At 42.4% G+C, this 18,261-nt stretch overlaps 1 protein-coding gene across 1 annotated transcript in view; it reads right to left on the reverse strand.

Moving 5' to 3' along the window:
• LOC126191359 (SET domain-containing protein SmydA-8-like) overlaps nucleotides 1-18,261 on the reverse strand; it is a 220,624-nt gene that overhangs the window by 131,347 nt on the left and 71,016 nt on the right. The window contains exons 3-4 of the mRNA XM_049932203.1: nucleotides 13,253-13,449; nucleotides 3,740-4,117 (exon numbers count right to left, since the gene is read on the reverse strand). Coding sequence (XP_049788160.1) covers nucleotides 3,740-4,117; nucleotides 13,253-13,449 — 575 coding nt within the window. The remainder of the gene's footprint in view (nucleotides 1-3,739; nucleotides 4,118-13,252; nucleotides 13,450-18,261) is intronic.

The raw sequence follows: 18,261 nt of genomic DNA on the forward strand, positions 1-18,261 counted from the left end.
TCTAATTTACGCTGTTCTGAAGAGTAACGTCACTTTCATTGGCAGGAGAGATGTCTTCCATCCACGTAAATTTTATTTTCAAAAATAATGTTCGTTTTTCTCAGAAAGTATTCAAGAGATTTCATCAAAAATTTCTGTTTCATCACTATATATGTTTCAAACTTCTCTCATGAGGTTTTCGGAATAGGTCAAATAGAATTTTCATAATTTTTTAATTATAATTCCACAAGCACAATTCTAAAGTCATGGAAAATTCCAAGCACTTTGCCCCATATCTCAGCTTTCAATCAGAATTCCAAAATCTGCTCTTTTTGACAACGTTTATTAGGTTTACAGAAATGTGTACAAAATTTCATAATTCTAGCATTCATAGAATCTGAGGAAAAGGTACATAAACTTTAAAACATCAAACATTTCAGTAAACGCAATTTAAAGTCCAACCTAGCTTTTTCCCTTATGTCACTTTTTCAGAAGGCACCACATTTGTACTCTGGGTCGTCTTTTCCTACAAGGCTTCTCTTCTGATTTCTTATTGTCTGTCTTCTTTCCTTTACCAGGACTTCAACTGACTTTCCAGGTGCAGAGACATCTACATCTACATTTATACTCCGCAAGCCACCCAACGGTGTGTGGCGGAGGGCACTTTACGTGCCACTGTCATTACCTCCCTTTCCTGTTCCAGTCGCGTATGGTTCGCGGGAAGAACGACTGTCTGAAAGCCTCCGTGCGCGCTCTAATCTCTCTAATTTTACATTCGTGATCTCCTCGGGAGATATAAGTAGGGGGAAGCAGTATATTCGATACCTCATCCAGAAACGCACCCTCTCAAAACCTGGCGAGCAAACTACACCGCGATGCAGAGCGCCTCTCTTGCAGAGTCTGCCACTTGAGTTTGTTAAACATCTCCGTAACGCTATCACGGTTACCAAATAACCCTGTGACGAAACGCGCCGCTCTTCCTTGGATCTTCTCTATCTCCTCCGTCAACCCGATCTGGCACGGATCCCACACTGATGAGCAATACTCAAGTATAGGTCGAACGAGTGTTTTGCAAGCCACCTCCTTTGTTGATGGACTACATTTTCTAAGGACTCTCCCAATGAATCTCAACCTGGTACCCGCCTTACCAACGATTAATTTTATATGATCATTCCACTTCAAATCGTTCCACACGCATACTCCCAGATATTTTACAGAAGTAACTGCTACCAGTGTTTGTTCCGCTATCATATAATCATACAATAAAGGATCCTTCTTTCTATGTATTCGCAATACATTACATTTGTCTATGTTAAGGGTCAGTTGCCACTCCCTGCACTAAGTGCCTATCCGCTGCAGATCTTCCTGCATTTCGCTACAATTTTCTAATGCTGCAACTTCTCTGTATACTACAGCATCATCCGCGAAAAGCAGCATGGAACTTCCGATACTATCTACTAGGTCATTTATATATGTTGTGAAAAGCATGGGTCCCATAACACTCCCCTGTGGCACGCCAGAGGTTACTTTAACGTCTGTAGACGTCTCTCTATTGATAACATGCTGTGTTCTGTTTGCTAAAAACTCTTCAATCTAGCCACACAGCTGGTCTGATATTCCGTAGGCTATTACTTTGTTTATCAGGCGACAGTGCGGGACTGTATCGAACGCCTTCCGGAAGTCAAGAAAAATAGCATCTACCTGGGAGCCTGTATCTAATATTTTCTGGGTCTCATGAACAAATAAAGCGAGTTGGGTCTCAACGATCGCTGTTTCCGGAATCCATGTTGATTCCTACATAGTAGATTCTGGGTTTCCGAAAACGACATGATACTCGAGCAAAAAACATGTTCTAAAATTCTACAACAGATCGACGTCAGAGATATACGAGGTGTGGCTAGAAAAAACCGGACTAGTACTGGTGAAACAATAAAACGAATGCAATAAGGCTGAAAGTCGCGTGGCCTGTCAAGTGACTCTCGCTCCGCCTACTGCTCGAGTTTCATCTGCCTCCTGCTCTCAGTCTGCCCGTGGCGTCTGTTTTAAGTAGTTGACGTTTTGTCTGTGCGTCGGAAAATGTTGAGTACAGAAAGAACAGCGTGTTAGGAAAGTGTTAGGCAGATTCTTCATGAAAGTTTCAACATGAACAAAGTGTGAGAGTGTCATCACTGGTGTCTTCGCGGCCATCTTTAAATCGTTTAAACCACTCAGACACTTGTGTTCGCGATAAACAATCATCGCCGTACACTTGTTGTAACATTACAAACGTTTCACTTGCAGATTTTCCTAGTTTGAAACAAAATTTGATGTTAACACGCTGTTCTTTCTGTACACTCAACATTTTCCGACGCACAGACAAAACGTCAACTACTTAAAACAGACGCCACGGGCAGACTGAGTGCAGGAGGCAGATTAAACTCGAGCAGTAGGCGGAGCGAGAGTCACTTGACAGGCCACGTGACTTTCAGCCTTACTGCATTCGTTTTATTGTTTCACCAGTACTAGTCCGGTTTTTTTCTAGCCACACCTCGTAGGTCTATAGTTTTGTGCATCTGTTCGACGACCCTTCTTGAAGACTGGGACTACCTGTGCTCTTTTCCAATCATTTGGAACCTTCCGTTCCTCTAGAGACTTGCGGTACACGGCTGTTAGAAGGGGGGCAAGTTCTTTCGCGTACTCTGTGTAGAATCGAATTGGTATCACGTCAGGTCCAGTGGACTTTCCTCTGTTGAGTGATTCCAGTTGCTTTTCTATTCCTTGGACACTTATTTCGATGTCAGCCATTTTTTCGTTTGTGCGAGGATTTACAGAAGGAACTGCAGTGCGGTCTTCCTCTGTGAAACAGCTTTGGAAAAAGGTGTTTAGTATTTCAGCTTTACGCGTGTCATCCTCTGTTTCAATGCCTTCATCATCCCGGAGTGTCTGGATATGATGTTTCGAGCCACTTACTGATTTAACGTAAGACCAGAACTTCCTAGGATTTTCTGTCAAGTCGGTACATAGAATTTTACTTTCGAATTCACTGAACGTTTCACGCATAGCCCTCCTTACGCTAACTTTGACCTCGTTTAGCTTCTGTTTGTCTGAGAGGTTTTGGCTGCGTTTAAACTTGGAGTGAAGCTCTCTTTGCTTTCGCAGTAGTTTCCTAACTTTGTTGTTGTACCACGGTGGGTTTTTCCCGTCCCTCACAGTTTTACTCGGCACGCGCTGTAAATATTTTTCTCAGGACATCTTGACCAAAATTTTCTACCTTGAAGCCCATTCTTTCTAATATCTTCATGCTCCCGATTTTTCCACAATTAAATACAATAACCGCATCATAAGTTGCAATTCTGACAACTGAAGCAGATGCAAATGTGTTTTTAGGGCATCGTTTCCATATGAGTGAATTTAGAGATTTGGATTTTGAGTTTTGCCATTAACATACTTTGAGAAGTGCAGGATCGGCCAAAGATGATCTATAAAACCTAAAAGTGTGTATCACGGCCTTCTAGATGTATCCCGCACACATTTGGGTGAAAGTAACACACAGAATAGTTGTTCACTGAGCTAGTATTGAAGTGCTGCTTCAAAACGTGGGCGTGGCAGGGATATTGCGTCACAATTTTCAGGCACTTCGGATGCGATTTCAACATTGAAAGTTTGGGAAGTTATTGTCCACGAGTTGTACTAACAAAAATTCGAAAATTGACATTTTTGGTCAGTTTCACGAACGTCCCCCTTAACCGTTCTGAAAGAGACGGGAGCGCGCCGACAGTACCTGGGGGTCGCGGCAGCGGTCGCAGCGGCAGAGGAAGCCCTTGGTGTCGAGCAGGTGTGCGCGCCGCGCGGCCGTGCCCCACATCAGCGGCGCGTACGACGTGGTGAGCTCCTGGCCGCGGGCCACGTCGACGGCGGCGCGCACCACCATGGCGTGCTGCGCGTCGTAGCCGTGCGTCGTGTTGGGCGAGCACGCGTGGTTCATCATGGCGGCCAGCGGGTAGAGGCCGCGCAGCCGCCCCGACAGCGCCTCCGGCCGCCGGCTGCCGTCCAGCGGCGTCTCGAACGCGTTCGTGTCCAGCACGCGCGCCGCGCGGCCCGCCGCACGCAGGCGCTCCGCGGGGACCCGGCCCCCACACAGCCGCGACAGCAGCTCCACCTGCCGGCAACACCTTCATTCACAGGCCTCCCGCAGGGGCAGATCGTGAGAAACCCAGCTCACTGTATCAGTGATACACTACAGGGCGACCAATCCTTAGCGCAGCCACCTGCCGGGCTTGTTTTTGTCCCGCCGCCAGCCGGCCGCCTGGTGCAGAGTATACTGCCCTTTCACTGCGAGGCTTATGTGTAGAATTATTGCGCATATAGCATGTCTGTGTTAGACAATGGAATACAGTGTATTGATTGAAAGTGATACAAGTGAAGTGCCGAAATACAAGTGTTCTATTCGCCAAAGTGTGTTTGTGCATGATTCACACGGGAGTGCAGAATCGGCACGGGAGTGCAGAATCGGCACGGGAGTGCAGAATCGGCACGGGAGTGCAGAATCGGCACGGGAGTGCAGAATCGGCACGGGAGTGCAGAATCGGCACGGGAGTGCAGAATCGGCACGGGAGTGCAGAATCGGCACGGGAGTGCAGAATCGGCACGGGAGTGCAGAATCGGCACGGGAGTGCAGAATCGGCACGGGAGTGCAGAATCGGCACGGGAGTGCAGAATCGGCACGGGAGTGCAGAATCGGCACGGGAGTGCAGAATCGGCACGGGAGTGCAGAATCGGCACGGGAGTGCAGAATCGGCACGGGAGTGCAGAATCGGCACGGGAGTGCAGAATCGGCACGGGAGTGCAGAATCGGCACGGGAGTGCAGAATCGGCACGGGAGTGCAGAATCGGCACGGGAGTGCAGAATCGGCACGGGAGTGCAGAATCGGCACGGGAGTGCAGAATCGGCACGGGAGTGCAGAATCGGCACGGGAGTGCAGAATCGGCACGGGAGTGCAGAATCGGCACGGGAGTGCAGAATCGGCACGGGAGTGCACGTGCCGTAAACAGGTTATTTAAGAGCAATTTCCTGATGTTCTGGTTCCTAATCGGAATGAGTTTCATCGATTGATAAATTTTGTGAAACGAGGATTTTCTTCACAGGAAGCGGACAACAATGTACAGCACTCGCAGAAAAACTATCAATTACTTTGGGCATGCTTCGGTAAGATCTCTTAGAAAATCAGATTGATACGTTTCTCAGCAAATGGTAATTACCTGTGTCTCTTTTCAAACGGTTTCGAAGTTGCTGAAGATCCAGACCTATAAAACAACTACAGTGCAACAACTTAAACAGGATGTCTAAGCAAAAAGGTTGCAGATTTGTGATGAAATTTGAAAAAGCTGCATGGGAGCAATTGACACTCACCTAACTTACTTTTCGGACGAATCATTGTTTTCCCTAACTGGAAAAGTTAATTCACAAAATAACCGTTACTTGAGTTTTGAAAAGTGTTACCTAATACACGAGGCACCCTTGCATGATATAATGTAATGCGGTTGGAGAATTTTTTTTTTTCCCAGGAAACAACAGCGAGATATGTGAGAAACACTTTGCGACCCTTTTGGCCAATTAACTGAAAGAGTATGCGCTTTTGCGACATTTCAGCAGGGCTCTGCGATGGCACATACAGCCACCGTATTACAGGAAATTCACATGACGTGTTTCAAGGTAGACTGATCACAAACAGCAAGTGGCCTCCTCGTTTCCCCAATTTAACCCTCTGCGATTATTGCCTTTGGCGGGGCATTAAAAGAGAAACTTTAGAGGAACTTGAAACTAACATTCGTCAAGATTTTCCTGCCATTTCTCAGAGGGAACAGAGTGTACCGAGCGGTTTCCTAACTAGATGTCAGAAATGACTGAACAACGGAAGGAGACACTTCCAGCATCTCCTTGCTTATAAAACATAAGTAATTTATTTCTAAGTGTTCATGTTTTGTATGTAACATAGCTGGCACAACAAACTATACTGTATTTCTTTCGCACCTACTACTCATACAGTGAGCACCATAGCTGGCCAATCCAGCCAGAAGTGAGCCGTGAAAGCGATTGCGTTAACGATTGATTACCCTGTAGAAGTAGTCGCAGTTTTACAATAAGGCACAGCCAGGCAAAGTACAGAAATGAAACGTTCCAGTCTGTCCAAAAATAAATTAGATGTACAGCCCGACATACAAGTAAAAAGCTTATCACATTATTGAAAGAAATACACATAAAATAGAAAATACCATATGAAAACCTTTAAAACTAGCCCATAAAATAAAAATCAAAGAAATCACGAAGCTGGCAAGTTCATCTATTTCAGTATGATAAATTTGTACACGAACATACCATTCATTAGCTGATAGAATTTAAATTGTAAGGCACAGCCTCCTCAGACATAGAAAGGAAACCCCTGCTGACACTTCTGAAACCATGAAATTACAATAACTTACTATCACAAGATTAATTTGAATTTTATAAGAAAATACACAAATATGGGGTAGCAATGAGAAATTGCATAGTAGGTACTATTGCAGACATTTCTCAGTGCACAAGAAGAAAAACTTTTTACATCCAGTTCCCCATCCCTGAACAAAATTATTTATTACTGGTATGTAGATGATACATTACTATTAAATTAAGACAATGATAGACAATTCACCAGCAATTAAACAATCTGCATCCTAAAGTAAAATTTACAATAGGAACAGAAAACAACAATTCCATAAATTTCTTGACCTAAAAATAAGCAACTACAATTACCAGCACAGATTTTAAATTTAAAAAACCTGCAACTACAAAGATCATCATCAATAAAAATTCATTCCATCCCAGGTCAAATAAATGCGCATACGTTAAATCAATGATCAATAGAATCTTGAATTTGCTGCTGGTAGAGAAAGCAGTAAAACAGATTAAACACTGTAATAAATAGCACAAAAAATTATTTCGACCCAGCTGTAGTACTTAAAATCTACCAGTAAGCCTAAGTTAGACAACAGACATGAAGACGCAACATTGAAAAGAGATGACAATACCAAAGCCAAACCGATATATGCACCAAAAAGATATATAAGCAACATATCACACAAAATAAATTGTTGAAAAACACGGAAATACAACTAGAATTTTGAACTAACAACAACTTACAAAGCTGATATCAAGAAAAAGCGGTCTCTTCTAATCCAGTTGTATACAAAATTTCCTGTAATGACAGCAATAGCTTCTACATTGGATACACAGAACGAAGTTTTAGTATAAGATTTGAAGAACACACCAGGGGCTGCAAAAGCAATCAATCAAGTTTTTACCTACACTTAAAAAATAAAAATCACTAAGTGAACACAATCTAAAATACTTTGACAATTCTACATAGGAAACCGAAAGATCAAACCATGAACATTTTGGAAGAATTAGAAATTTATCCAAACATACAGACACATCTGAAGAGATCCTAAAACAACAAATGGACCTCAAACGTATAAATTGAGTTGAAAACTTTATTAACATGATAGGAAACAAACCAAAAATAGACATATTAAGATCGTATGTCTACATAATGCAAAATATCTCCGGCAAAAAATCTGACTACCTAAGATATAATTTACTTCAATGCGTCAATGAAACGATCCGTCGTTTCACAATTGTCAAAAAGTAACCCGAAATTTCTAAGGAAGGAAAATACATGATCTATATTAACAATTACTTTCCAAAATGTTTTATGGACGTCACTCCGTCTAGACGGAAGTATAATACAAGATAATCTCATGGTACTGTGACACAGACGTAGAATAAAATGCATTATAAATGTAATGTCAAATAGGAACACTTGAAAATGGCACAAATTCCAAAACAAGCGTGTTGTGAAGCCATGTTAAAACAGCATGAAAAACTATTTGCAGCTAATTATGTAAAAGGATAGAGAATGTGTCAGATTAGGAAGAGAGAGACTAAATATCGATGAGTTTTGCTATTTGAGCAGCAAAATACGTGATGGTGGCAGAAGTAGAGAAGATATAAAATGTAAACGGGTAATGGCAAGAAAAGCATTTCTGAAGAAGAGAAATTTATTAACATCGAATATAGATTTAAGTTTTAGGTAGTCTTTTCTGAAGGTATTTGTCTGGAGCGTAGCCTTGTATGATAGTGAATGAAGACGATGTCAGCATTTGGGGGTTTTGTAATATTGTTCTTTACATTATTGATGCATTGGAAAATGGAGAGCATTGTTGTATCTCCCCCAATAGACACTATGTAAATCATGTAATAAGGGTTGTGCTTATAGCCATAAGGATTGACACAAAAGCTAAATAATGAAAGACAAGCATATTTTTAAAAATATTGATACCTGGTACTTCCCAATAAAATCTGTGCATCTTTTACTGAATTCAGATGATTTCACTGAACTGAGCACACGGAGGGAGCAAGATGGAAAGATAAAAATAATTTGTGTGGCACGTCGGAAGTGGAAGGTGTGTGGGGCTTGTGTGGATATGAACTCTTAACACAATGCAATTCAATTTGTTACTAAGTCTTAAAAGCCCAGAGCCCATAAAGAATAAGAAACAACCAAAGAACTCAATGCTCAGTTAACAAAATAACAAGTACGACATAATACAAGATAATAAACCATTAAACAACTTGCCCCATTGGAATCAACTCTACAGTAAAGGAGGCACAGATTCATATACTAAAATAACACCCTTACACAATAAACAGAGAACCCTTTCAGTAAAAGGGGCACGAATTAACATGAAAAAACCATAGTAAAAAGGAGAATACACAATAAAATAAAACTTCTTACCCATAAACCGAACCCTAAATCCACCAACCACAGGTGACACCTCAGTACTAGACAGGCAATACAAAAGAAAACATCATCTGTATAACCTACGGTATGTACACTCAGATGTGCGCAGAATGCATGAACAGGAAAACGAAATTCAACAGCAATGGCAAATAAAATCGCTCTAGACACATCAACCAAGTAGAATGTTTTGAACTGAAAGCACTAGGCCTAATGGCGGCCTTCTTGTGCTTCACAAATTTAATGAATAGACTATTTCAGTAGGAAATTCCTGAGTTTTATGCACTAAGAACCTGCACTGGCCACAGCGGTTTCCTACACTTGTCATATCCGAAAACAATCGACGGTTATCAGTTCTTCACTCCCAGCTATGCTGTTTTCCCTGGATCGGAGACGCCAAACACCATCTGATGCTCTGGCCAGAACAATGTCCGATGTTGACAGCGAGCCACCATCAGCCTCTGATACCATTACAATGGGCTGTCTCTCTGTTTTGCCCCAAGCTTCCTGATTCGTCTTTGTGGCAGCTCTCTTACTCCAAGCTGCTGCTGCTGGTGGTCTTCACTGGCTGTTCCAAACTGCCTTCTCTTCACTGAGGTTGTCCATCCGTTGGCTACAGAAACCGCCCCATACGCCATCCACACGGACACACACACACACACACACACACACACACACACACACACACACACACACACACACACACACACACAAACCAGCGTGACCACAGCACCACACACTGGGTTCAAGTAGTAGTTTTCTATTAAGGTCCTATCAGCCAGAGTACCCACTCACATCTCACAGGGTTACTCCAGTCTTTGGCGTTTCGCTGCATCGACATATCTGATATGTGCACCTCCAGTGGTAGCAGGGACGCCAGAGAGACACTGTGGGAGCTTCCAGCTGGAGAGGGAGATCAACTTTACCTAATACAGCTAATTCATGGCGCATTTGCAAATAATTTCCTAATAGAAATATTTCAGCTTATGTCATGTTATTCCTGATTTTTAAAGTGTTTGCAAATGTGTTGTTGTGGTCTTCAGTGCAGAGGCTGGTTTGATGCAGCTCACCATGCTACTCTATCCTGTACAAGCTTCATCTCTTAGTACCTACTTCAGCCTACGTCGCCCTGAATCTGCTTAGTGTATTCACCTCTCTGTCTCCATCTACGATTTTCACCCTCCACGCTGCTCTCCAATACTAAACTGGTGATCCATTGATGCCTCAGAACATGTCTCACCAACAGATCCCTTCTTCTAGTCAAGTTGTGCCATAAATTTCTCTTCTCCCTAGTCTATTCAATACCCGCTCATTAGTGATGTGATCTACCCATCTAATCTTCAGCATTCTTCTGTAGCACCACATTTCTAAAGCTTCTGTTCTCTTCTTGCACAAACTATTTATCGTCCACTTTTCACTTCCATACTTGGCTACACTCCATACAAATACTTTCAGAAACTACTTCTTGACACTTAAATCTATACTCTATGTTAACAAATTTCTCTTCTTCAGAAATGCTTTCCTTGCCATTGCCACTCTACATTTTATATCCTCTCTGCTTCGACCATCAGTTATGCTGCTCCCCGAATAGCAAAACTCATTTACTACTTTAAGTGTCTCATTTCCTAATCTAATTCCCTCAGTATCACCCGATTTAATTCGACTACATTCCATTATTCTCGTTTTGCTTTTGTTGATGTTCATCTTATATCCTCCTTTCAAGACACTGTCCATTCCGTTCAGCTGCTCTTCCAAGTCCTTTACTGTCTCTGACAATTACTATGTCATCGGCGAACCTCAAAGTTTTTATTTCTTTTCCATGGATTTTAATTCCTACTCCAAATTTTTCTTTTGTTTCCATTACTGCTTGCTGAATATACAGATTGAATAACATCGGGGAGAGGCTACTATCCTGTCTCACTCCCCAACCACTGCTTGCCTTTCATGCCTCTCGACTCATGACTGCCATCTGGTTTCTATACAAATTGTAAATAGCCTTTCGCTCCCTGTATTTTACCCCTGCCACATTCAGAACTTGAAAGAGTATTCCAGTCAACATTGTCAAAAGCTTCCTCCAAGTCTACAAATGCTAGAAACGTAGGTTCGCCTTTTCTTAATCTAGCTTCTAAGATAAATAGGTCAGTATTGCCTCACGTGTTTTAACGTTTCTACGGAATCCAAACTGATCTTCCCCGAGGTCGGCTTCTACCAGTTTTTCCATTCGTCTGTGAAGAATTCGCGTTAGTATTTTGTAGGCGTGGCTTTTAAACTGATAGTTCGGTAATTTTCACGTTTGTCTACACCTGCTTTCTTTGGGATTGGAATTATTATATTCTCCTTGAAGTCTGAGGGTATTTCGCCTGTCTCATACATCTTGCTCACCAGATGGTAGAGTTTTGTCAGGACCGGCTCTCCCAAGGCCGTCAGTAGTTCCAGTGGAATGTTGTCTAATCCCGGGGCCTTGTTTCGACTTAGGTTTTCCAGTGTTCTGTCAAACTCTTCACGCAGTATCGTATCTCCCATTTCATCTTCATCTACATCCTCTTCCATTTCCATAATATTGTCCTGAAGTACATCGCCCTTGTATAGACCCTCTATATACTCCTTCCACCTTTCTGCTTTCCCTTCTTTGCTTAGAACTGGGTTTCCATCTGAGCTCTTGATATTCATACAAGTGGCTCTCTTTTCTCCAAAGGTCTCCTTAATTTTCCTGTAAGCAGTATCTATCTTACCCTTAGTGAGATAAGCCTCTACATCCTTACATTTGTCCTCCAGCCACCCCTGCTTAGACATTTTGCACTTCCTGTCGATCTCATTTTTTGAGACGTTTATATTACTATTTGCCTGCTTCATTTACTGCATTTTTGTATTTTCTCCTTTCATCAATTAAATTCAGTATCTCTTCTGTTTCCCAAGGATTTCTACTAGAACCCGCCTTTTTTACCTATGTGATCCTCTGCTGTCTTCACTGTTCCATCTCTCAAAGCTATCCATTCTTCTAGTGTATTGCTTTCCCCATTCTTGTCAATCGTTCCCTAATGCTCTCTCTGAAACACACTACAACCTCTGGTTCTTTCAGTTTATCCACGTCCCACTCCTCAAATTCCCACCTTTTTGCAGTTACTTCAGTTTTAATCTACAGTTCATAAGCAACAGATTGTGATCAGAGTCCCCATCTGCCCCTGGAAATGTCTTACAATTTAAAGCCTGGTTCCTAAATCTCCATTGTATAATCTATCTGAAACCTAGTATCTCTAGGCTTCTTCCATGTATACAACCTTTTATGATTCTTGAACCAAGTGTTAGCTATGATTAAGTTATGCTCTGTGCAAAATTCTACCAGACGGATTCCTCTTTCATTCCTTACTCTCATTCCATATTCGCCTACTGCGTTTCCTTCTCTTCCTTTTCCTACTGTCGAATTCCAGTCACCCATGACTATTAAACTTTCGTCTCCCTTCACTATCTGAATAATTTCTTTTATCTCATCGTACATTTCATCAATCTCTTCGACATCTGCGTAGCTATTTGGCATATAAACTTTTACTACTGTAGTAGGTGTGGGCTTCGTGTCTATCTTGGCCACAATAATGCGTTCACTATGCTGTTGGTAGTAGCTTACCCGCATTTCTATTTTCCTATTCATTATTAAACCTACTCCTGCATTACCCCTATTTGATTTTATGTTTATAACCCTGTAGTCACCTGACCAGAAGTCTTGTTCCTCCTGCCACCGAACTTCACTAATTCCCACTACATCTAACTTTAACCTATACATTCCCTTTTTAAATTTTCTATCCTACCTGCCCGATTAAGGGATCTGACATTCCACGCTCCGTAGAACGCCAGTTTTCTTTCTCCTGATAACGACGTCCTCTGGAGTAGTCCCCGCCCGGAGATCCGAATGGGGGACTATTTTACCTCCGGAATATTTTACCCAAGAGGACGTCGTCATTTAACCATACAGTAAAGCTGCATGCCCTCGGGAAAGGTTTCCCCTTGCTTTCAGCCGTTCGCAGTACCAGCACAGCAAGGCCATTTTGGTTAGTGTTACAAGGCCAGATCAGTCAATCATCTGGACTGTTGCCCCTGCAACTGCTGAAAATGGTGCTGCCCCACTTCGGGAACCACACGATTGTCTAGCCTCTCAACAGATACCCCTCCGTTGTGGCTGCACCTACTATTTAACTACAATTCATGTCTGTTGGTATGACTGACAAAAGTTACGTTGAAAAATATTTGAAAAACATTGTGTCGTCGAGTAGGATTTAAGAGGCGGCTGGCTTTCTAGTCACCCGGGTGGCGAGTGTGTTGGATGTTGGTAACTTTGCCAGCAGTGAGTGTCTTACCTGTGTTAGATGTGGTACATTAGTCTAACATTCAGCAACTCTAATTCATGATATGAGCTGTGTCGCTGAGCCTTGTCCTGTGAAGGAGCGAGACTGGACGCTGTACTGTACCTCACGGCGGTAGCGCGGGTGCTGGTGCGCCTGCAGCGCGGCCAGCAGCATCTGGCCGGACGCGGGCAGCGCCAGGCAGCGCACGGCGGCGCAGGCGCGAACCACCGGCCGCGGCCAGCCGCCCTCTGCCGGCGGGCGCACCCCCCACTCCGCCAGCAGCGCGCACTCCCCGGCGTGGTGGTCCTCCTCACCGTCGCCTGCAGCATCACACATGTTACCACACATAGGACAAAAATATAAATTTCATTTTACCAACACGATTAAGCCCCACAAGCTTACAGACTATCTCGACACCACAACCTCTGGCGTGCCACAGTGTAGTGTTATGGGACCATTGCTTTTCACAATATATATAAATGACCTAGTAGATAGTGTCGGAAGTTCCATGCGGCTTTTCGCGGATGATGCTGTAGTATACAGAGAAGTTGCAGCATTAGAAAATTGTAGCGAAATGCAGGAAGATCTGCAGCGGATAGGCACTTGGTGCAGGGAGTGGCAACTGACCCTTAACATAGACAAATGTAATGTATTGCGAATACATAGAAAAAAGGATCCTTTATTGTATGATTATATGATAGCGGAACAAACACTGGTAGCAGTTACTTCTGTAAAATATCTGGGAGTATGCGTGTGGAACGATTTGAAGTGGAATGATCATATAAAATTAATCGTTGGTAAGGCGGGTACCAGGTTGAGATTCATTGGGAGAGTCCTTACAAAATGTAGTCCATCAACAAAGGAGGTGGCTTACAAAACACTCGTTCGACCTATACTTGAGTATTGCTCATCAGTGTGGGATCCGTGCCAGATTGGGTTGACGGAGGAGATAGAGAAGATCCAAGGAAGAGCGGCGCGTTTCGTCACAGGGTTATTTGGTAACCGTGATAGCGTTACGGAGATGTTTAACAAACTCAAGTGGCAGACTCTGCAAGAGAGGCGCTCTGCATCGCGGTGTAGTTTGCTCGCCAGGTTTTGAGAGGGTGCGTTTCTGGATGAGGTATCGAATATACTGCTTCCCCCTACTTATATCTCCCGAGGAGATCACGAATGTAAAATTAGAGAGATTAGAGCGCGCACGGAGGCTTTCAGACAGTCGTTCTTCCCGCGAACCATACGCGACTGGAACAGGAAAGGGAGGTAATGACAGTGGCACGTAAAGTGCCCTCCGCCAGACACCGTTGGGTGGCTTGCGGAGTATAAATGTAGATGTAGATTTTAACGTATTTTGCATAACACACAAACCAACTTATCAAACGTAATCAAGAATGCGGTACAGTGGCGCGAGTGAATAACGCCTTCGTTAGAAATGATGAACGCAATGTAAAGCTACATCGTTGAGCCTTTTGTGAACACTATGACATTTGCGTCTTGGTATCTTCTGCCGACGTTTAACGATTTTCCTGTCGTTGCGCCACCTTGAGTGGCTGATGTCAAAGATTCACCATTCAGTGCTGGGGGCGGACTGGAGTCTATACTGTTGCCGGAGATTATGCTCGACTGTATCTGTCGTGTAGCGTCTGACAGCTTTTCCCTAAGTCATTACCGCTGTGGTTCACCTTTTCCTACCTGGTAAGTAGCCTATTTGTGTGTATGTTGGCAGTGCTATAGACAGTACTAATATAGCTCACAGCGATCTGCGCCCTCGGCGAGAGATTCTGTGGTTGGACAGACTAGCAGTTAGCGAGCGTATAGAGAAGGGTGTGAACACAATTTTCTTATGTCGAGACTCAGTGTTTGTAAGGACATGCATTGCAAAATGAGGATGGATGTAGTTGGTAATGTTTGTGTAGTGGAATTATTGACAACCATATACTCTTTGTAACTGGATGTTACATGAGTAGGGTTAAATCATCTAAATACATTGTTTGCTTGTCAACAAAATCTTTATTTTGCTAACCATATGCCTCATAGTAGTAATTAGAGTCTATGGTAGTTAGAATCTCTATTTGGCTGGCTGTAGTTGCTGCTTGCCGTAATTGTTGTTCGTGCTGTAAAGATTTTCTGTGAGGTAAGTGACTTATGAAAGTGTGTTTTTGTTAGGATTTCTTCCGAATCGGGACCATTCTTTTGTGTTAATTATTTGAAGCCATGTTGTCACTGTAGAACAGTCACATTGCGTTGGGCTTGTATAGTGTGGGTAATAGATGAGTAGGTTATGTTGTATTTGTCAGGGAAAATTCTGTAGGTCAGTGTTTTGAATGATAAAAATTAGTAAAGAGCCCAGTAGTTTCACCCAGTAGTTTCACCCAGTAGTTTCACCCAGTAGTTTCACCCAGTAGTTTCACCCAGTAGTTTCACCCAGTAGTTTCACCCAGTAGTTTCACCCAGTAACAGTCGTTCGCTGTAGCACAGGAATCCAAGATCCGTTGACTGAGGCTTACCCCTTCCTTATCGAAATTTTTGTCATGATCGTGAATTCTTTGGCTTTCCTTAACCTGTGCGTACTGTAGATCTTCTCCACAGCGGGAATCTCCGTGTCGCCGATTTTTATAATGTGGTCGGTCTCAAACAGCACGTTGCATGTAGCGTCCAAGAAATGCTATCTGATGAGCAATCGATACTCCATCAGTTGCATAAGAAATGTCATGAAACCTAATATCCGGTGAAATGATGCGGAAGATAAATATCATACCATCTTTCTGCAGTTCGTACCAAGGGTGACTGATATAATCAGCCGTATATTGCACGAACACTGTGTGAAGATTTTTTATAAGCCGAGTAATTAGATCAACGACACAAGGGACCAGTTCGGAGCGTCTGGAATCTACCACATACCGTGTACACGTGGAAAAGTTTACGTTGCTATGTCTTGACGGTCCATCAGCACTAGGGTCATCCAACATAAATGGTAATGCAGGCTGGGACAGATGGAGAAATCTGTCCTGGCTGATCACGCGCTGTGAGGCACCGACCACATAATAAAATTCTTTAACATTTCTCGCTGTAGGGAAGCTATTTGTTCAGGCAAGTCTTAGAAATTCACAAACATGAGAACAGTTTTAACGAGTAAAAAGAAATCCTCGAGGTAAACGGATCCCGGATTCCTATGCTGCAGCGAACGCTGTATCAGGGGGAACCACAGTGGTTCAGGCGTTGGAGCAACAGGTAGCGTACATGGAAAATCCGAAGTTGGGCTCGATTCCGGTCTGTCACCAACAAAGGAGGCTGAAGCTGACAGTAACAGCCGCTCGTGTCGGTGAAACGTCAGGAAGATCGTTAAACGTCGGCCGAAGATCCAGAGACAAATACCAATAGATTAACACATCACTGTACACTTAATTTAGGTAGACTAGTTCGCGATCGGCTTATAGCCAGCAGTAACGTAATTCTGCAAACTGCAGTAAAAGCAACCTTCGATAATGAGTAATTATCTCAACCTCCTCCTGAAGGGAACACGGCGCTTTCAAGCCATACATTACATTTTAGATTAGCTTTAGGAAATTAGAACAAGAAAGCAGCAGCCTAACCTGAGCGATGGATTTGAAGTTTCGCAAGAGGTTCACCTCTGGTCAGCTTCGGTGGCAGAACTGTTCTATTCTCTTCTATTGTTACCTCCTTAAAGAACAGCTTTAGTTAGAATAGGCTCATGTTAATTTCATTTTATTAAGTGCCGTTAATTTGGCAGAACTTTAACTTTGCTCAAATACACACGTAAATTTACAGTTTTTTTTTAATTATTAGCCCATACTTAGCCTTACTCTGGTCAACTTAACATCTTCGCAAATTTTGCACCTTATTAAAATGTCAGCTTTTCGAAAGAGACAACATTTGCGTTAACAACAACGGATAGAACTCGTAAATTTAAAGACGTTGCCATTTCAAAGCACATGGAAATTTTTCTACTGCATGAAACTATCTTAAGTTACATTCACGTCACTGCGTTCATGTTCGTGGAGACAATGTAGTGTTCTTTCTTTTATTTAGAAAATTACTAGTCGTCTAGCTATAAAATAAAAACAGAAGCAAAAAACGCCATCTTTAAATTTCTTGATGTAGTGCCCACTATGAACATAATGGCTGGTTATTTATATGGTATTAACCAAAGAAAATGTACAATTGCAAGCAGATTTTAATTTGACTTGTCATACCCTCTAAACAGCAAGTTAAAGGCAAATAGTGATGACTAAATAAAAATAAACTAACCGATATCTTTCACAAACACAGTAAACATGAAACATGCTGAGTCACGGTTTCCCTATGTAATAAATGTAGTAAAGTCTCTGTTTTCAATAATAAGAGGTTCTTCGTCGAAACACTGCTACAGTTTAGTAATACCACTTTAAGCAACACACGGGATTCCCAGCAATATAAAATATGATTCTAGGTGTTGATTAACGGAACTAATCAAAGCTATGATATTAACAACACTTTTGAAAATCTAACAGAAGCCTCACCTCTTTGAGCGGAGAGAAGATATCTTGAGTACTAACACTGAAAAAAATGCATGACTACGTAAACAGAATATACATCGACAAAAGTGTCTGAAATACAAAAATAAAGTGTGTATCTCACAGATACCTTCCTAAAACTAATCTAGAAAGTGTCAGAGAGGAAAGAGCATATGGCTCACTATGTACTCTCGTAACAAGATGTGTTTATTATTAATACTGAACAGTCACTACGCCACATTTCGAAGAGAGCTTTTATACGTGTCCAAATTAATTATAGAAAAAGGGACACTAGAAGAAAACTAGCAAGACAAAATAATGGAAGACTATATATATAGTGTGTGTGTGTGTGTGTGTGTGTGTGTGTGTGTGAGAGAGAGAGAGAGAGAGAGAGAGAGAGAGAGAGAGAGAGAATCAGTAATAGTAGATTAAGTGTATGTCCCAGCACTTTAGGAAAAAAAATCATTTATACCATACAATTCAAACACCTAGTAACAAATAGCATTAAGAAACAGAAATAACAGGTAACTGTTAAAAATTATTCTGAATTTCGATAAGCATTTGCCTTTTGGTTTTTATAGCCAAACCTTTTGGAAATTCTCCGGGCATCTATGCAAAAAG

Source organism: Schistocerca cancellata, chromosome 6 (assembly GCF_023864275.1).
Source record: "Schistocerca cancellata isolate TAMUIC-IGC-003103 chromosome 6, iqSchCanc2.1, whole genome shotgun sequence".
Classification (NCBI taxonomy): Eukaryota; Metazoa; Arthropoda; class Insecta; order Orthoptera; family Acrididae; genus Schistocerca; species Schistocerca cancellata.